This window comes from Perognathus longimembris, chromosome 17 (assembly GCF_023159225.1).
Source record: "Perognathus longimembris pacificus isolate PPM17 chromosome 17, ASM2315922v1, whole genome shotgun sequence".
NCBI classification, from domain to species: Eukaryota; Metazoa; Chordata; class Mammalia; order Rodentia; family Heteromyidae; genus Perognathus; species Perognathus longimembris.
Genome location: NC_063177.1, coordinates 18,415,469 through 18,436,681, shown reverse-complemented (window position 1 = coordinate 18,436,681; position 21,213 = coordinate 18,415,469). Strand labels below are relative to the sequence as shown.

Sequence of the window (21,213 nt, the reverse complement as noted above, 5' to 3'; positions counted from 1 at the left end):
TTCTGTTCAACATAGTGCTGGAATCCCTAGCCATAGCAATAAGGCAAGAGGAGGACATCAAAGGGATCCACACCGGCAAAAAAGAAATCAAACTATCCCTCTTCTCAGATGACATGATCTTATATCTGAAGGACCCAAAAAACTCAGTCCCCAAACTCCTACACCTAATAAACCATTTTGGCAAAGTAGCAGGATACAAAATCAATCCACAAAAGTCAGCAGCTTTTCTGTACACCAGCAATGTACAAGCAGAAAAGGAAATTATGGAAATAATACCATTTACAATAGCTAAAAAAAAAGAATAAATTACCTAGGGATCAACCTAACTAAAGATGTGAAGGACCTATCTAATTAGAACTATAAAAATCTAACAAGGGAAATCAAAGAAGACACAGGGAGATGGAAAGACCTCCCATGCTCATGGGTAGGCAGAATCAATATAGTGAAAATGGCCATATTGCCCAAATTGTTATACAAGTTCAATGCAATCCCCATCAAGATCCCAGCTACATTCTCACTGATATAGAGAAAGCAACCCATAAATTCATATGGAACAGCAAAAGACCTAGAATAGCCAAAGCAATTCTAGGCAAAAAAAAAGCAGTGCAGGAGGTATCACAATACCAGACTTCAAGTTCTATTATAGAGCCATCATAACAAAAACAGCCTGGTATTGGTATAAAAACAGACCTGAAGACCAATGGAATAGAAGACCCAGAAATAAAGCCGCATTCTTAGAGTCAACTGATATTCGACAAAGGAGCTAAAGACATACAAAGAAAAAAACATAGCCTCTTCAACTACTGGTGCTGGAAAAACTGGGCAGCCATATGCAGAAAACTCAAAGTAGACCCTAGCCTATCACCATGCACCAAGATCAACTCAAAATGGATCAAGGACCTCAACATCAGACCTGAATCCTTGAAACTACTGAAGGACAGAGTAGGAAAGATGCTAGAACTTATAGGCACAGGAAGGAACTTCCTGAATAGAATCCCTGGGGCACAACAGATAGGGGAGAGACTCGACAAATGGGACTACTACAAAATAAAAAGTTTCTGCACAGCTAAAGACATAGCCACTAAACTAGAAAGACAGCCACCCATATGGGAAAGGATATTTACCAGCACAGCAACAGACAAAGGCCTAATATCTGTTATCTACAGAGAACTCAAAAAACTAAGCCCCTCCAAGCCCAATAAACCAATTAGGAAATGGGCAAAGGAGCTAAAGAGAGACTTCACAATAGAAGAGATAAAAATGGCAAAGAAACATATGAGGAAATGTTCAACATCCCTGGCAGTAAAAGAAATGCAAATAAAAACAACCCTGAGATACCACCTCACTCCAGTTAGAATGGCCTATACTCTGAACTCAGGCAACAACAAATGCTGGAGGGGGTGCGGGGAAAGAGGAACCCTTCTCCATTGTTGGTGGGAGTGCAAATTAGTACAACCACTTTGGAGAACAGTATGGAGGTTCCTCAAAAAGCTCAACATAGACCTTCCCTATGACCCAGCCATACCACTCCTAGGCATCTATCCTGAACAACAGGCCTCAAGATATCAAAAAGACATCTGCACTTCCATGTTTATCGCTACACAATTCACAATAGCCAAAATATGGAAACAACCCAGATGCCCCTCCACAGATGAATGGATCCAAAAAATATGGTACCTATACACAATGGAATACTACATAGCGATTAGAAATGGTGAAATATTGTTATTCACAGGGAAATGGTCAGAACTTGAACAAATAATGTTGAGTGAGACAAGCCTAGAACACAGAAAACAAAGGGGCATGATCTCCCTGATATATGACTGTTAACAAAGGGAGACGGAGAGACAGTAGAGATGAGGTCTGCGAAACCAAAAACTTCTTGTCGAATGGTATTTCCCACAGGTTTGGGTCAGCGACCCTACATTATGTAACTAAAACCAAACAACTACTCAACATATAAAGGTCAAAAATAGGCCTCTCAGTGGATCACAATAGCTCAACACCTATGTATGTATGTTCATATAAGACAAGGATAAGCAAACTCTATTGTTGATGTTACATTTAAAGTCCTAGGAGAATTTCCTTTGGCGTAGGCCACGTGGCTACTGTATATGTTTTTTGGTACACTGTGTATTGTATATATGTCTACCTGATCTAGGGAAGGGAAAGAAAAACAGGGTGTAAGATATCACAAGAAATGTACACACTGCCCTATTATGCAACTGTACCCCTTTTGCACAACACCATGTCAAAAAAAATTTTTAATTAAATAAAAAAAAAAGAAAAAGAAAAAGGGGGTCAACTCTCTGTGGCTACTTCCTGCTGGCAAGGGGGTTGACATTAGGGGTAAAAGGTGGAAATATGGCTCCTCTGGGAGAAGGCAAGCAGCAGCTGTCCCTTGGTGGTCCTTGAATGAAACCTGGAAGAAGTCTCCTAAGACAGGGGCTGTAACTTATTAGGAATTGACCACAAATACTTGTCAAGAGTTATTTCTCTATAACTGCCCGCTTTTTCCTTTGGCTTATGGAGTAGATCAGACCCAGAATGGCTAGCCTTTGAGAAGAAACCTAGAGGTAAGTCCCTGGAACCTAGCCTGCATCAAACTTTCGAGGGCACAAGCCAAAAGTTTGGGCCATTGAGACCAATTTTCTAGCCTATGAGACATTTTGACTTTATGGAGTAGTCTGGTTAGGACATAGGAGTCCATAAGGACATAGATGGGGGTCTGCAAGGACATAGAGTCAAATTCTCGATTCAGGCATCCCTGAAATGAGAACAGACTGGCCATAAGGCATAAGGGGTCCCTCTGGCATGGTCAGACAAACAGGACCTGTAGATGCCAGTCACTCACCAGATGTAGAGAGGAGATGGTGTGGTGGATGCATAGCCAGCAATGGAAAAGGTTAGAAGTCTGAAGTGAGTTTCCTACAGTTTTTGGCAGTTTGGTCTGAGGAGGGGTGGTCAAGGAGGTAGATTAACCCTCAAAAGAGCAGAGGGAGGAGGGGATCCAGTGACTCCTGACTCTGCCCCCTCCTGAGTCACGCCACTAGATGTAAGGTTCGCCAGAAAGGAAACCCACCACATAGTTCAGGCAGAAAGGAGTTTATTGGGGGGAAAGCAAACTGCCAGTCCACACAATATGGAGGTGTGAGGAGACAAAGGGGAAGGACGAAGGCAAAAAGATAGAGAAGAGCAAGAGAGAAAAGGAAAGAGAGCAGGGGCCGTGTTGAGCCAGATTATATAGGAAAAGGTGGGAGTTATGGCCAGGTGGATTGGATGTGACCTCAGAGAAGGGGGAGGTAACTACCTCCAGGTGTGCCAGTTACCTGGGTAATACAGGTAACTGGGTGCAGACTTAAACAGGTGGGGGGGGGGCATCTAAATGGAGCCCCAGGGATGGGCTTTACAGAATTGAACCTAGGTCTTCATGCATGCTAGGCAAGCATTCCTAGGCTAAGCCACATTCCCAGCCCTGTTGTCACTTTTTAAAAGAAAAATATTCAGATTTTAAAAATTCAGATGGAAGCTGGGTGCTACTGGCTTATGCCTGTAATCTTAGCTACTTAGGAGGCTGAGATCTGAGGATCTGAAGATCATGGTCCAAAGCCAACCAGCCACAGCCAGTCTGTGAGTCTAATTTCCAACTGACCACCAAAAACCCAGAAGTGGAGCAGTGGCTCATGTGGTAGAGCACCAGCTTTGAGTGAAAAAGCTGAGAGACAGCAACCAGGCCCTGAGTTCAAGCCCCGGTGCCAGCATTAGTTAACTAATTAATTAATATGAATTTTTTAAATCAGATAAATGAATATTATGATTTGTAAGCATAAAGGCAAGATCCAGCTTTCCTGAATTTGATGCTATAGCTTTTATTTACAGGATGATGACTGTGGTGCTGGTGGTGGCAGTAATGAAAGCTTCAACAGGACATGTTCCATCTACTTGCTTTTTTCTTTCTTTCTTTCTTTCTTTCTTTTTTACAGTACTGTGGTTTGAATTCAGGACTTCAAACTTGCTAAGCAAGAGCTCTACTACTTGAACCACACACCCTTTCTGCTTTTAGCTAGGGTTTCACACTTCTGCCTGGGGCCAGCCTCAGAAAGCAATCCTCCTACCCATGCCTCCCAAGTAGCTGGAATTATAGTGTGTGCCAACATTCTTTTTTTTAAATTAAATTTTTATTGACAAAGTGTTGTGCAAAGGGGGTACAGTTACTTAATAAGGTAGTGACTACATTTCTTGTCATATCTGTTACACCCTCATTTTTCTTTCCCTTCCCTAGTTCAGGTAAGCATACATACAATTTCCAGTGTACCAAAATCATATACAGTAACCACATGGTGTACACCAAAGGAAATTCACCTAGAACATTAAACGTAACGACAACAATAGAATCTTCCTGTGTCCTTCTCTTGAAGTTGTTTTTGCTTATCCTTATCTTATATAATCATGTGTACATAGCTGTTGAGCTATTGTGATCCACTGTTAGGTCTATCCTACACCTTTTTATGTTTGTTTAGTAGTTGTTTGGTTTTAGATACATAATGTAAAGTCGCTGACCCAAACATGTGGAAATACCATTTGAAAAGAAGTTTGTTATTTTGTAGACCTGGTCTCCACTGTTTCCACCCCCCCCCCCACACACACACAGTCATATATCTGTGTTCTAGGCTTGTCTCACTCAACATTATTTGTTCAAGTTCTGCGAATACCAATATTTTATCATTTCTAATTACTATGTAGTATCCTACTGTGTACAGGTACCACATTTTTTGGATCCATTCATCGGTAGTAGGGCATCTGGGTTGTTTCCATATTTTGGCTATTGTGAATTGTGCAGTGATAAACATGGATGTGTAGATGTCTTTATGGTATCCTGAGACCTGTTGTTCAGGATAGATGCCTAGGAGTGGTATGGCTGGGTTATAGGGTATGTCTATGCTGAGCTTTTTGAGGAACATCCATGCTGTTCTCAAAAATGGTTGTACTAGTTTGCACTCCCACCAACAGTGGAGAAGGGTTCCTCTTTCCCCGCATCCCCTCCAATATTTGTTGTTGCCTGAGCTCAGAGTATAGGTCATTCTAACCCAACATTCTTAATATATCATTTGAAATAAAGTCTTTCTTACATTTATTGCCCAGACTAGCCTCAAACTGTGATCCTCTTATCTCCACCTCCCAAATAGCTGGGACTATAGGTGTGAGCCACCACGCCTGGCTACATACAAATCTTGAATCTCCATAATCACTAATTGCCAACTTTCTTCTTAGATAGAGTGTTTGGATCGACAGAGGACATTGGCTTTGCTGGAAGTGTTTTATGACCAAAGTCCACAATCATATAGAAGCTTACTCCGAAACCCCAGACAATGTAAGTGCCACTCATGGAGATGAGGATACTCAAGCTGAAGTGTCACCAGTACACTAATGTAACACAAGGTCTTTCTGTTCCCATGGAATTCTTTCACATGAATAACTATCTATTTGTTCTTCTACAAAATGTATTTTATAAGCCAGGTGCTGGTGGCTCACACCTGTAATCCTAACTTCTCAGAAGGCTGAGATCTGAGGATCACGGTTCAAATCCAGCCCAGGTAGGAAAGTCCATGAGACTCTTATCTCCAATTAATTACCAGAAAACCAGAAGGAGTGCTGTGGGTCAAGTGGTAGAGTGTTAGCCTTGAGCTGAAGAGCTCAGGGACAGAGCCCAGGCCCTGAGTTCAAGCCCCACGACCAACAACAAAAAAAGTATTTAATACGATGATATGTCCACACACATATATTAATATATGCATTTATATATGTATATCTATATGTATGTATGTACACACACATAGATATAGATATAATTTCTGGGGCTTGAACTCAAGGCTTTATACTGGCTAGGTAGGTGCTCTGCCATCTGAACTACCAGCCCTTTCTGTATTGCTTTTTTATTTATTTATTTATTTTTGAGATAGGGTCTCAATTTATGCTGGGGTCAGCCTGAACTCTATTCTTCCTATTTGTGCTTCCCTGTGTCACTGGAATGACAGGTACATGCCACTGTACCCAGCCATTATAGCTGAGATGACAGGCATGTACTGCTATGTACTGCTATGTACTGTTCAGCCATTAGTTGAGATGGAGTCCCCAAAACATTTGTGTTGCTTCTAGCCTTGAACCATGATCTCCCTATCTCTGCCTTCCAAGTAGCTAGGATTACAGACTTGAAACCTTGAACTCAGCTACTATCTGTCTATCAGTCATCTATCTACCTACCTACCTATCTCTCTATCATCTATTCAGTCACAGGGCTTGAACTCAAGGCCTGGATGCTGTCTCTGAGCTCCTTTGCTCAAGGCTAACACTCTGCCACTTTGGGTCACAGTGCCACTTCTGGTTTTTGGGTGGTTAATTGGAAATAAGAGTCTCACAGGGACTTTTTTGACCAGGCTGGCTTTGAACCCTGATCCTCAGCTCTCAGCCTCCTGAGATTGCAGGATTACTAGGATTACAGGCATTAGCCACCAGCGCCTGGCTGAGATATATTTTTATAATAATGCAAGATTCAAAATTATCATATCAGAACTCAGCTGGACCCAATGTTATATTCATTTAAATGAAGGCAGGCTTTAATGATAATTTGAATGTTTGGAAAATTAAGTTGATAATGGTTATTATATTTTCAATGCTTAAGTTATAATTCTAAATTTCTAAAAAAAATTTGCTTAACCCAGTCATTTTTACTTGTATATCATTATTACATGAGAAAATATATTCTCATAAATATATTTTTTATATTCCTACCAAAATAAATAGTGTTTCAGGTTTTGTTTAGATCTTTAAGTGGCTAGGTTTTACAAATCATGTTAATATTTTTATTTGTGTGTGAAGATTTACAAGTTGGATAGTTCAAACTCTGTGGATGGTATACATGGAATAGTCATTAAAATTGTGGATTTCACAATCTTATAGCTTTATTTTTGTTTGTTTAAAGAGAAGGGAGACAGTTTCATGGCCTGAATCCCATTCTCTGTAGTCCTGGACATTGTGAGCAGTGTGTTTGCTTGCTTGTTTGGGGCTTTTTTCAGACAGGTAGCTCTGCTGGCCTCCAACTATTCTCCTGCCTCAGCTTCTTGAGTGTGGGAAACATAGGCAAATGCCACCACAACACTTTGTTTTAACAGTGGGATTCAGGTGAGTATTATCCAATTCTTAGCTTTCCTTCCTCCCTCTCTTCCTCTCCCTCCCTCCCTCTCTTTACTTCTTTTTCCTCTTCCCTTCTTTCCATCATTCTTTCTTTCTTTGCTTCCCTTGCTTTCTCTTTCTTGTACTGGAGGTTGAACCCAAGGCCTTTCATGTGCTAAGGGCATAATTTACTACTGAGCTACAAACCATCCTTTCCCTAGAATTCTGATCCTGATCTTCTACTTAAGTTGTGGAAGAGAAGAATTGAAAAATATTGGAAAAATATAGCCCCACTGAAATACTGACATAGATAGAGACTTGTTTTTATTCTATTTTATTTTTATTACCTTTAAGTAGTTGTGCAAAGGGGTTGCCATTCAACAAGGCAGTTTATGAACACAGTGTTGTCTTGATCAATGTCACTCCTTTCAACATTCTCACTCAATCCTCCCAACCCATCCTTTCCCTCACTTCTCTTAATTTTGTAGGAAATGTATTGAATTTTTTGTCATTTATCAAAGTAGTTTATGTATAAAATGCATCTTGATCTGTGCAATCTTTTCAACATTTTCACTCCCCTTTGACCCACCCCTTCCATTATTTTTCTTAATTTTGTGGTATATGCAATGCATTCTTGACTGCATTCTCCCTACTCTCCCCTGCTTTATTTATCTACCCCTGTCCTCTTGACCCCACCCCCCTCTTGCAAGGACCCAATTCTTGCTACTTAATTGGTTTGTTGGGCTTTGACTAAAGTCTTTCTAAAGAATTATACTATATGAGCTCTCCAGAGAGTCTATTATACTTCAGTTGATTCATTTGTAACCACTTGCAAACCACCCAGTGTGTTTACTTATAGATTTATAGGCCCATTCTAGCTACCACAAATGAAGAAAATTATACAACCTTTGTTTTTCCAAGTGTGGCTTACATCACTTAATATAAGTTTTTCCAAGTCTTCCATTTCCTTACAAATGCTACAATAGCATTCTTTCTAATGGATGAGTAAAATTCCATTATATGTATATATGTGTGTATACATATATATGTGTATATATCATAGCATCTGGGCTGATACTGAAAAAATATTTGAGATGGAAAAATATGCTATGTTTATTGTGAGTGGACCACAAAGATAGAGGACAAATTATTTGCATGGGCAGTCTAAGCAGTACACCAAGCAGCAAAGTAAGCATTACATTAATTTCCAGACTTGTTTAAGAAGGGGTGATCACTAATTTATGATAGCAAGCATTTGAAAAATATTTGTGAGAGTACTTTTTTGTTTTTTAGGGGATCAAAGCAAAAAAGTAATTGATATTTATTCAAAGTAATAGGTTTAATATTACAATCATTGTCCTCGATGCTTTTTTTTTTGCCAGTCCTGGGCCTTGGACTCAGGACCTGAGCACTGTCCCTGGCTTCTTTTTGCTCAAGGCTAGCACTCTGCCACTTGAGCCACAGTGCCCCTTCTGGCCGTTTTCCATATATGTGGTACTGGGGAATTGAACCCAGGGCCTCATGTATATGAGGTAAGCACTCTTGCCACTAGGCCATGTTCCCAGGCCTTGATGCTTTTTTTTTTACATTAATTTTATTTTGGCCAGTCCTGGGGTTTGAACTCAGGGCCTGAGCACTGTCCCTTGCTTATTTTTGCTCAAGGCTAGCACTCAACCACTTGAGCCACAGTGCCACTTCTGGCCTTTACACTATAAGAGCCATCATCAGCCAGGCACTGGTGGCTGATGCCTGTAAATCCTAGCTATTAGAGAGACTGAGATCTGAGGATAGCAGTTCAAAGTCAGTCCATGAGACTCTTATCTTCAATTAACCATCAAAAAGTTAGAAATAGAATTATAGCTCAAGTGACAGAGTTCTAGCCTTGAGCACAAAAGCTCAGTGACATGCCCAGCCACCCCCCCCACAAGCCAGCACACACACACACACACACACACACACACACACACACACACACAGAGATCCATTGTTTAGGCAAATGCTTTGTTTTCTGCATTAGGGCCATTCCTTGAATTTGAAGAAATAGACTTTACTGAATTCTGGGGAGACATGGATAGTCAGAAACATATTTATGAAGGTTTTGATAAGGTGCTCTTAGAAATGAATGCATTGCTTGCTCAAAAAGAAGCTGCAAAAGCTCAAAGTAAATTACTAGAAAATCTCAAAGATCAGCAAAAAGATGACGAAACTGGAAAATCACCACCAGGAGAGCAGAGTGAGATGGATACAGAACCTGGGTCACTAGGAATTTCAGCGGAAGAACAAGGGAAAGAGCCAACTGCAAAGCAAGACTTTTCCACAGAGTCAACTCCAGAACAAGGAGGCCCTACCAGGGTAACTCCAGAACAAGGAGTCCACACAGAGTCAACTCCAGAAGAAGAAAGCTCTGCAGAACAAAAACTAAATAAAGAGTTAGATGAGCAAAGACCCCACAAAGGATCAATTGTTGGGAAAGGACAACGCAAAGGGTCAAGAGCAGGATTACGAAGAATGTCGTCTGTAGGGCAAGGCTCACACAGAGGGTCCATTGCAGAACAAAGGCAGAGCAGAGGATCAATCTCCCAGCAAGGGTCCTACAGAGACTCAATAGACCAAGAACAACATCCAGAGTCAATTGCAGATCAAGAGTCAGATAGAGAACCAATATCGGAACAAGAATCCCATAGACAGTCCATTATAGAGCAAGAGTCAACTCGAGAGTCAATTTCAGAGCAGGAGTCACCTCGAGAATCAATTTCAGAGCAAAAATCACGCCGGGAATCCTTTTCAGAAGGACAACGCAGACGGTCGATATCACGACAAAGAGCCCGCAAACTATCAACTTCAGAACAAGGATCACGAAGAGGATCGATGTTAGAACAAGGGCAACACAGAGGTTCAGTAACAGAAGATCAGCGCAAAGGGTCGATATCAGGACAAAGAATACACAGAATGTCACTTACAGAATATGAACCAGAGTCAATAATAGAAGAGTCAGAACAAGAACCAGCGATTCCTGAAAATGCATTACGACCAGAGATTGCTTTGGGGGACATAGATGAAGAAGCAGTTGGTAGGTCTGCAGTGGCCCCACAGAATGGAAAAGATCTTGTTGCAGGTAGTAGTACTTCACTTGTCCTACAATATCAGTTTTCAAGGGTTTTCTGTTTGTTTTTCCTCTCTCTCGTGTGTGTGTGTGTGTGTGTGTGAGAGAGAGAGAGAGAGAGAGAGAGAGAGAGAGAGAGAGAGAGAGAGAGAGAGAGAGAGAGAGAGTTACGGGGGGGGGGGCGGTTTGAACTGAGTCTGGGTGCTGTCCCTGAATTTTTCAGCTCAAGAGTCTCTAGGTCTTGAGCCACAGCTCCACTCCTGGTTGGTGGTTAATTGGAAATAAGGGTCTCACAGACTTTCCTGACCTGACTGGCCTCCAACCAAAATCCTCAGATCTCTGTCTCCTATTTAGCCAAGATTACAGGCATGAACCACTGGTGCCAGCTCAGCATCCTGTTTCATAGAGTAGTTTATAATATCTGTTCAGAAAACATTCACTGAAATTAATATCTTTTCTGTCATATCAAGTCATTTAAAACTCAGATGGAGTTTGGCATTTTACATTGAGTCTAGACCTTAAATAATCAATTGAATGAAAACCAGAATATATTGTCAATTTATCTAGAATTTTATTTTTAAAAAGTTCATTAATGAGGAAGAGATTTAGAGCACTATAAGTAGAAGTATTTTAATTGGGCCTTTGAAAAGGCAAAAGCATTTTGTTTTAAATGTAGTTTCTGAGGTCATACACTACATTTTAAATTTTATTTTATTTCAACTGCAAGATGGGTCCTGCCTTCCTTCTGTTTTATATGGTTTTCTTCTAGAAATGTTTGTGAAAATTGTATTTCAGACAGAAAACACCTTGCATTTCAAATGTTTATGTCAAATGAACAGCATTTAGGGATATAGTAAATTGGTCAAATTCAGATAGAATAAATTGCTTTTAACACAAAGTCAAGTTACTTTCAATAGCTAAAAGGAAGCATCTAGGGTTTTTGATGTTCTGTATGAAAGTGATTTCTTACATTCACTAACTTCTGAATAACAAAAAGAATATATTAATAATATAGTAATCATAATAAATATACATTATGGCTGATCCACTGCACTTTCTCTTGTACAACTTAGAATCTTCAAGAGCTAGCATTCAGAAAGACAAAGCCTGTGAACCAAAATCCCAGAAAATAGAAGGAAAGTCATGGAAAGGTAATTTCTCATTTAAAAAACAACCGAAAACCTTCATTTTAATTATACCCTAGAACAAAAGCATTGCAAAGGTGAAGTTAAATTGACTTTGTTGTGAAATATGTTTTTCACAGGTGAATTTTTTACCTGTAACTGGAAGTCAAAGTATGTCAAATTTGAAGATGAGGAGCAGGCAAACTTAATCTATGCGAACTCCAGGTTCACAGGTACATGTTAACAAAGAAATTAGGAAGCATAAAGGCAATCCAATAGATGGGATTTAATATACTAGATTTATGCCTGAAGTAACTTGTAAATCCATGAGTACTTTCTTTTAAGTTTCTGTGGTCCAGCCATCGACTTAATGTGATGATGATATTTGCAAATCTGTTTATCTTGGAAGTCCAGTGTGTAACTGGCTTCAGGGTCAACTGGGTCCAACTATAGCAGGACACTGTCTTCGCTTTTCAGCCCTACTTTTCTTTGTATCACTTACAATTTTAGGCATTTTCCCCTACACAGTGACAAAAATGTCCACAAGAGCATTTCTAACATTATGTTCTACCATTTCAGCAGAGTGAAAAAAAGAAAAAAACTTTTTTTTCCTGGTTGTTGCCCCCAAAACTCTGGGATAATGTTCATCTACCCATCTACAGTGGATTACATTGCTGTCATATATGAATCCTTAGCCAGACTTATATCATTCATCCATGGAGGAAGGGTGGGAAAGTTTCAGGACCACTTGCTCCCCTAAACTGACAGTGGGGAAACAATGTTTTCCCAAAGAAAAGAGATGGATGTTGTTCCCATGGAGGGAGCATATGTTGATGACAAGCAAAAATAGTAGATGTTGGAGCTGGGGATTTTGCTCAGTGGTAGAACACTGCTTACTATATACAAAGGCCTATATCCAATCACAACCACCAAACTCAAATATGTTAAAACAAACAAACAAAACCAAAATATTACATAGGTACTATTTGCTTTCTCTAAGATTTGAGAGAATTCCTTGATGTATGTGTTTCCTGCTTCACAGAGCTACATTCAATTATCAGAAATATTCTATCCTACAAGGAAGTAAAAGGCAGGAGTACCTTCAATGGAGTTTCTTTAAATCTGATCCAGTTTGTGCAACTTCTGGAGACATTTGTTGGAGAAGATACCCTGCTGAATGTCAGTGAGAGTCTTGTCTCTTTTTTTAAGAAGAACTATGTAGAAACAGAAGAAGAGAAAATCAATACCTTAGAACAGGTGGGTAATATTATTTATCTATGAAACAAGTGAAGTCATTTTTATAAGTAAACCTCTCAACTTTATTTGCTCTTCCAACCTGCTCAGGCACCCATCTGGAATGTGATCTTCCTATTTTAGGCTATCCATCATAGCTAACATATGACAGGTGCCCTCTACTGCACACAGCTAACTGTTGAGGAGTCTCATGAACTTTTCTTCCTGAGCTGATCTTAAAAAGTGATCCTCCTTATCTAAGCCTCTGGCACCTGGCAAGAGAAAGAGAAAGGATTTTTAACATAGCTTTTTTTAATTGTTTGAACACTGCTATTAACTCCCTATGTTTTGCATGGGCTTTTTTTTTAATAATCTGGATGGAATGGAAAAAATTAATCAGAAATTGTCAGGGAGTATAGTACCCTTCCAAAGCTAATGTATTTTAATCCATTGAAGAGAACTCCTGGGCATTTTTGGCTGAGAGATGAAACAGAAATGCATTCTCCACTCATATCATCCTTGGCTCCCAAATAAAGCTGTGTCTATAGCTTCATTGTTAAAACAAAACAAAACACAGATTCCAGCTAGCACAATGAACATGATGTCTTCTATTGTCTTGTTTTTTATTCTAGATTAGGAACAATGCTTCTCGAGTCCGACAAGGACTTCTTCTAGAAGCACTCTTTCAGAAGTGGGACAGTAATTGCTCAGGATTTCTGGATCTGAAGGAAGTTGATGAACTCTTGTACACATACAAGGAGGGAATGGAAAAAGAATCTATGAAGAAAGGTAAACTGCAAGAATGTTCTTATTTAAGTTGTGGTAACAATTTGCCTTTAAGTATCCCAATACTATGGCACAAATGCAATTTAAAAAATCATGCAGTTCTAAAACCATCAGATACTACTGAACACCTACTAATGTGGTTGTAATTTTTAAATGGAAAACAAGTATTGGCAAGGATGTGGCAAAATAGAAATAATCATGTAATCCAATGCCTAACGTATAAAACTGTAACCTCTCTGTAAATCAGTTTGATAATAAAAATTTGAAAAAAAAAGGAAATAATCATGTATGAGTCAATGGGAATTGACAAATGAGTGGAATATATTGCAGTTTTGTCCAAGAGCCTAACTGTACACAAATTCTGTACACATGGCTGCCCTCAGTTTTCAGGTTTAAAGAACTTAAACATGCAACATTTCTGCCTGATTGCTTATATTTCTTCTCTTTCTTCACAAGGTCTGAATCACCCCTCGTGTCAACTGGCTTGCAAGTTTCTTTTCACTTTCCACTCTTATTCTCCTTAATGACTTTTCCCCCTCCTACAGCACAATTTTCCCTTTGTAGCTACCGTAAAACTACTGCTATTTTACCCTGGCACCAGTAGTGCATGCTTATAATCCTAGCTACTCAGAAGGCTGAAATCTGAGGATCACAGTTCAAAGCCAGACTGGGCAGGAAAGTCTGTGAGATGTTTTATCTCCATTTAACCAGTAAAATCTGGAAATAGAGATGTGGCTTGAGTGGTAGAGTGCTAGCCTTAAGCACAAACGATCAGGGACAGTGCTCAGGCCCTGACTTCAAACTCCAGTATAGGAGAAAGAAAAGAAAAGAAAGGGAGGGAGGGAGAGAGGGAAGAAGGAAGGGAGGGAGGGGAGGGAGGGAGAGAAGGAAGAGGAAGAAAGAAAAGAAAGAGAAAGGAAAATCAGGGTGAAATAAAGTAAGGAAGAAAGAAAGGAAAAAGAGAAAAGAATGAAAGAAGTAAAGAAAGAACGAATGAAAAAATGGAAATCTGTGGTTTTATAACATATTCTGAAGTTTATGTGTGTACAATACATGTATTTTTATATAATGATAACACTGTTGGGGGAGAAAGCCAAATTTCAGGATATTTGTACGTATGTGAGGAGGAGGAGGGATGGAATGGGCATGGAAGGTGTAACTTACTGGTAATGTTCAGGTTTGATAATAGATTTAACATTGTACAACTTAAAAAAAGAAAGACATCTCCAACATGTGTATGACAGAGAGAAAGACAGACAGACAGAGAGAGCTATGCAAGGCCTGATCAGGGATCATTAACAGAATGAGGATACTGGAGCAAACACTTCTTTTATGGTATAAGGGGTAGATATGATTGGAAATAGAGTAAAATACGGTAAGATCTCAAACCAGGGAATTGTGTAATGCAAATTGTGTGTGTGTGTGTATTGTTGTTGTTGTTGTTGTTGTTGTTATTGGCCTCTACCAAGGGGTTTTATTTTGAGGTATGAACTCAAAGTGTCTCCTCATTTGGCTTTTTCACTAAGGGCTAGCAGTCTACCACTTGAGCCACACATCCACTTCTGGCTTTTGCTGGTTAATTGAAGATAAGAATTTCAAAGACTGTTCTTCCACAGCTGACTTCTAACCATGGCCCTCAGACCTCAGCTTCTTGAGTAGCTAGGATTACCAGCATGGGCTATGGTACAATGATACCAATACCAATGTTTGAACCCAGGGCCTCATGCACAAAGTGATTTCATTGTGATAGTTCCATATATGCATATAGGGTACTTTAATTAAATCCACCCCTTCTATTACTTTTTCTTACATCCTTGCAAGTTGTTCTTTAGTTTTAGAAACATGTGCTTCACATTTAGTCTACTCAGTCAACTATAGTGATAAAAGCTAGCTTGTGTTCATAAAGATAAATATGGAAAGAAAAGGCCACAAAATTCATTGCCAAAAAATGACAGGACAAGATTAGGTGGTTAATTGGCTATGGAAGGGCAAAACAGTGAGAAGAGTCAAAGCAGACTGGAGTAGAGCAGTAGAATTAGAATAAAATACATGGAAGATGATATTGAACAGGAGTCACATTGAGTTTAGTGTAAGGAAGACAAGACAAAATACTTTGCTGGGCTCAGAGATGCCTTTGATTTACTTGTTTTCCACAGAGAACAATTAAGGGTTTCAGCTTGGTGTAAGAGGAGAAAGAAAATTTCTCTCATGGATGAATGAACTTTTGGTGAGTTCTTGATTTTGCATTTATGTCTTTTAGCTAAACTACACATCCAGTTTCCAGAATCACATCCTGATCAAGAGGTGAAGTTGTCTTTAAAACAATTTCAGAAATACATAGAATTAGTTGTCTCTGAGCTCACAGGCAATGAAGATGAAGTTCTGGAAAGTGTTGTGGAATTCCTCATGGATAATTTAGAGAGAAACCATATGGAAGGTCTGAGGAATTTTGCAAGACAGAAATGGCTACATCAAATCCAGTTTGCCGCAGAGACAAGCGGAGTATCCCTGGAGCCTGTGTACACTGAGACCTTTAAAGTCCTCACACAGGTATCTCTTCTAGAGTGATAAATAGGAGACAGATTTCCTCACAGTAGATGATATTCAATGCCTAGGAGGGACATTTGCAATTCAATTGAAAAATCACTTCGTGTGGTTATAAATGTTGTATACATTGCTAATGTATTACAACAGACAAAACCCTAAGTGAAATGCACAATTGGAAAGTTTGCTGGTTGGCAAGTAAGAAGCAGGAGAGTAAAGGTAGAAAAGAAAGATGTGGGCAACATGTTTGGATATTTCTGTCTTGCTTATTGGAATCATCTCCTTAATGGCTGAATCTCCTAATGTTAGAAATGTTGGAAATGGTTTGATTGGGACCAGGAGACCACTCAAGAAAAAGAGTTTTGATTTTAGTTACTTCAGAGATCTATGGCACTCTAAGAGATATCATACTAGATAATTGTTAATTACTCCATAGATCGCTGAAGAATAAAAGCAAAAGGCAAAGAAAGCCATGAAAAAGCAAACCCAAGGTCAGATGTTGGTGGTGCATACCAGTAATCCTAGCTACTCAAGAAGCTCAGGACAGGGCTGGGGATATAGCCTAGTGGCAAGAGTGCCTGCCTCGGATACACGAGGCCCTAGGTTTGATTCCCCAGCACCACATATACAGAAAACGGCCAGAAGCGGCGCTGTGGCTCAAGTGGCAGAGTGCTAGCCTTGAGTGGGAAGAAGCCAGGGACAGTGCTCAGGCCCTGAGTCCAAGGCCCAGGACTGGCCAAAAAAAAAAAAAAGAAGCTCAGGACATAAGGAAAGGGGAAAGAAGAAAGAAGGAAGGAAGGAAGAGAGGGAGGGAGGAAGGGAGAGAAGGAAGAAGATAAAACTCAAACATATAGGAACAAAATATCAAGGAAAGTGTCTCTTGTATTCTTAATTTATGGATATAATCAACATATGTGTTAATATATACTATTGTTAATAACTTAATGTTTAAGTATGGACATTTTCAGTATTTTTAAAGTAGTTTCAGAAAGTCTGAAAAACTATCTCAGAAAGGCTACAAGAAATCCTTTTCTGAAACGTCATAGATTGAATATCCAAACTATCTTCATAGCTCTTTGGGAGCATGTTTTTTCCACATTCACAAACTGAGATGATCAAGAGATGAGTGAAATTGAAGCCATCTTCCTTCCTCAGCTCTCTCTAATCAGTACTTCTCACAGAAGCCTGGAAAATAGGGTGGTGGTTCAAAGGAATCTTTTTTTTTTTTTTTTTTTTGCCAGTCCTGGGGCTTGGACTCAGGACCTGAGCACTGTCCCTGGCTTCTTTTTGCTCAAGGCTAGCACTCTGCTACTTGAGCCACAGCGCACTTCTGGCCGTTTTCTATATGTGTGGTGCTGAGGAATTGAACCCAGGGCTTCATGTATACAAGGCAAGCACTCTTGCCACTAGGCTATATTCCCATCCCCAGGAATCTAAATTTTAAACATCTGTATTTAATTAGACTTGAGAGGTTTTGTTTTAGTTGAGATTAATGTTTGATAAAGCAGTTTAGATGTATAGAGGAAATGGTCCACCCAGGTTTGGAGGACAATTATGGAATACTATTTATATCAGTTTTTCAATAAAATGAAATTATGAGCAAAAGGTTCCTAAATTGCCTAGTGAAGTGATTAGAAGAGCACTTAGCTATTGGCAAATATATGGTCAGAAACATTTTGCCACAGGATGCTGAAGCCCATGGAAATAAGAAGATCAGTGCTCACATTTCCCTCTTAGAAGAAAATGTGCTACTGCCATCTAGAGGGAAGGTTCTCTTGAGGAATGTGGCTTGTACCCTAGATGATGCTCCATTTGTACTGAACAAAGTGCTCTACCGGGACATGAAGGGAATCAGGTAAGAACATGTTGTCCAGGTTGGTTTCATACTTCCAAAACACTATTTTTGGAATATTAATTTTGAAATAATAATCCCCCTCTTGAAGTATACTAGCATCCAAATCCCAGCGAGCTACTTCAATAAAGAAATGCCTCATCTGGCACCAGTGGCTCACACCTATAATCCTAACTACTCAGGAGGCTGAGACCTGATGATCTGGGTTCAAAGCTGCCCCATGGAGGAAGATCTGTGAGACTCTAATCTCCAATTATCCACCAGAAAACCGGAAGTGGCGCTGTGGCTCAAGTGGTAGAGCACAAGCCTTGAGCTGAAGAGCTCAGGAACAGCACCAGGCCCAGAGTTCAAGACCCATGACTAACAAAAGAAATAGAAAGAATTGGTCTAAAATTTAAAGCCTCCCCTTTTGTCTTTTCTCTATCCTTCTATTCCTTCTCCTCAGCTTTACAGTAGTGGATGAAGGCATACCAATCCATGTGCCTCAAGTTCAGTATCATGGGAATATCTTCTTCTGGAACAATGCCCGCAAAAAGGATGATTATAATGGGTCCTTCCTGGCTCTGCCTCTTCAAGATGTCCATATGAGGATCTTTGGAGTCTTGGCTATTGATACTCTTAGAGATCCTAATGAAATAAACATCTTCCTTCCTCATGAGATCAAGTTCTATCAAGTAAGTAAATCATAGAAATCTTCAGTAACAATAATAGGACAATCTCTTCTATACTTCTTAAGAAATGAATGCCAAAGCCAGATAGTAAGGTTGTATATATAGACAGTGTCATCATGCATTCTCTTCCTCTCTGTGTCAATCTTTAAAAAGATTTCCCCATTTCTTATGGAAGGACTCAGCCTCAGTTGCACATCCAAGCTCCAACGTCTTTAGGAATATTGTTAATATGTGTCTCACAGCATTAATTATAAGAATCAAGTTTGATGCTGTGAAACAGATCCAATAATTAAACAACTAAGATCCACAAAGTAAAATAAACCCTTAGAAAGGATATAGTTATGTTTACTTCTATCAATAGATTCTTTGCTCTTTCTACAAAAGGTGCTAAATATGACATGCATCCCCATAGCTCTTGGTTTTAGTGTTGCAAGTGTGTGTGTGTGTATGTGTGTATGTGTGTACACGCTCACTGGTACTGGGACTGAACACAGGACCTAGGCATTGTTGCTGAGTTTTTTTTCCACTCAAAGCCAGCACTCTACTGCTTGAGCCACAGCTCCACTTCTGGCTTTTTTGGTGATTAATTGGAGATTAGAGTCTCACAGATCTTCCTCCTTGGGCTGGCTTTAAGCCCAGATCCTCAGATCTCAGCCTCTTCAGTTTCTAGGATTATAGGCATGAACGGTACTTGGCCAGGGTACACTTTTTGAAGAGAAAATATAAAGAAAGAGCCTAAATGGTCTTTGAATATTCATGTTTTCAAATTAGATTGTAAAAAGATAGATGATTTTAATACTGAAATAAGCAGATCATTTCTATAAGAACTTTGATTTAATCTTATGAATAGGAATTGTAGTAAAAGAAGATTTGAATCCTTTATGGAGGTAACAGGCTATAGAGTATATCAAAAAGTCATAAACTTGCTGTGCATACTTATTTTATGTTCCTCGGCAAGCTCTGTTCTTTTGTATAATTTTACATTTTCTGTTCCTATTTCCTGGATGGATAGCTGAGGAGAGTGTTATGGTCTCTTTCTCTGGGCAGGTTTTCAGTGATGAGATTCATTCTCATGTCAAATGAATATGGGACAAAGATATTACAGAGAAAAATGAAGGAGTATGGAGTTGTTAGTAGGTAAACTATATATAGTCTTATCAGTGAGCATGTCCAAGTAAATTATAAATCAGCTCTCTTGCCCTTGGAGGTCAATGCTCTTGAGTTATCCTTAGATGGCTTGACTCACAAATACATACTTAAGTATGCATATATGTATACACACTCACACATGTGTGTGAATTTGTGAATATAATTTTGAAGAATTTGTGGTTCTTAGAGGTTTTCTTTTTAACAAGATTACAGATGGATTCTGTGGGCTACCCATCCATTCTCTGAAATAAAGTCTCTGTTGCTGTGTTTTATGAAACAAGTCTTTATTATGGAACTTTGGCTGTCTGGAACTTGCTATATAGCCCATGCTGACTTTGATCCTCCTGCCTTGTTATCCTCCTGCCTCTACATCCTGGGTACTGGCCTTATAGGCATTTGCCACCATCCCCAGCCCTGAAACAAGGGGTCTTTTTGCATACAGGAACAACAGTAACTAGCCTGTTGCAGGCCTTCATAGCAAGCATATCCTGTACTGTTAATCTTATGTCAACAGCCATAGATGCAAAAATTAACAATGGCAGCAGATCAGGGCAATTTCTTTCTATCCACTCAAGTCTGGATTCTTGACTTCTAAACTTTTTCCCCACTCACAGCTCTAATGTCAGTTACTCAGGAGGCTGAGATTGGAGGATTGTGGTATGAAGCCAACTCAAGCAGGAAAGTCTATGAGATGCTAATCCCCAATTAATCACCAAAAAGCCAGAAGTGGAGCTGTGGTTCAAGTGGAAGAGTGGCAGTCTTAAGCTAGAAAGCGGAGGGACAGTGCCTAGACCCAGTTCAAGTCCCAGTTCTGTCACACACACATTTTTTTTTCTTAGTCTTCTGATTCTGCGCTGATAGTACATGTCACAAATTTCACTGGATGACTATCATAAAGCATAAAAAGTTATATGGACCTGTATCCCTTTGATTTCTTGCTGACCTTTTTTAAAAAAAAATTGCACTATAGTCTGGAACACTGCCTTTTTTTTTTTTTTTTTTGCCAGTCCTGGGCTTGGACTCAGGGCCTGAGCACTGTCCCTGGCTTCTTTTTGCTCAAGGCACTCTGCCACTCTGCCACTCTGCCACTTAAGCCACAGCACCACTTCTGGCCATTTTCAAGGCACTCTGCCACTCTGCCACTTAAGCCACAGCACCACTTCTGGCCATTTTCTATATATGTGGTGCTGGGGAATCGAACTCAGGGCTTCATGTATGCAAGGCAAGCACCCTTGCCACTAGGCCATATTCCCAGCCCTGGAACACTGCCTTTTAAGAACCAATTCGAACTAATTTGTAGGTAGTAGACTCTCATGAATTTAAAGGCTAATTCAACTAATGCATTACTAATTACCCTTCAATCTTAAGGAGAAAATGCAATTTGAATCTTTTGTCTTCACAGGGTGTGGCCAATGCCTTTAGCACTGCCTATCACTACGTCCACAGCAGGGAGCACATCTTGCACACTGTCATCACTGGCATCCGCTGGCTCTATAACCTCACATTTGGCATCACCTCCATCACTACATACTTTGTTGAGCCTAGCCCAGACCAGGTAGGCAAAGCTAAGAAGTATTAGAC

At 39.7% G+C, this 21,213-nt stretch overlaps 1 protein-coding gene across 1 annotated transcript in view; it reads left to right on the top strand.

Moving 5' to 3' along the window:
- Efcab5 (EF-hand calcium binding domain 5) overlaps nucleotides 1-21,213 on the top strand; it is a 121,133-nt gene that overhangs the window by 74,597 nt on the left and 25,323 nt on the right. Inside the window, exons 9-18 of the mRNA XM_048365494.1 lie at nucleotides 5,272-5,371; nucleotides 9,188-10,285; nucleotides 11,347-11,424; nucleotides 11,538-11,630; nucleotides 12,440-12,654; nucleotides 13,263-13,419; nucleotides 15,677-15,966; nucleotides 17,646-17,815; nucleotides 18,258-18,486; nucleotides 21,035-21,187. Coding sequence (XP_048221451.1) covers nucleotides 5,272-5,371; nucleotides 9,188-10,285; nucleotides 11,347-11,424; nucleotides 11,538-11,630; nucleotides 12,440-12,654; nucleotides 13,263-13,419; nucleotides 15,677-15,966; nucleotides 17,646-17,815; nucleotides 18,258-18,486; nucleotides 21,035-21,187 — 2,583 coding nt within the window. The remainder of the gene's footprint in view (nucleotides 1-5,271; nucleotides 5,372-9,187; nucleotides 10,286-11,346; nucleotides 11,425-11,537; nucleotides 11,631-12,439; nucleotides 12,655-13,262; nucleotides 13,420-15,676; nucleotides 15,967-17,645; nucleotides 17,816-18,257; nucleotides 18,487-21,034; nucleotides 21,188-21,213) is intronic.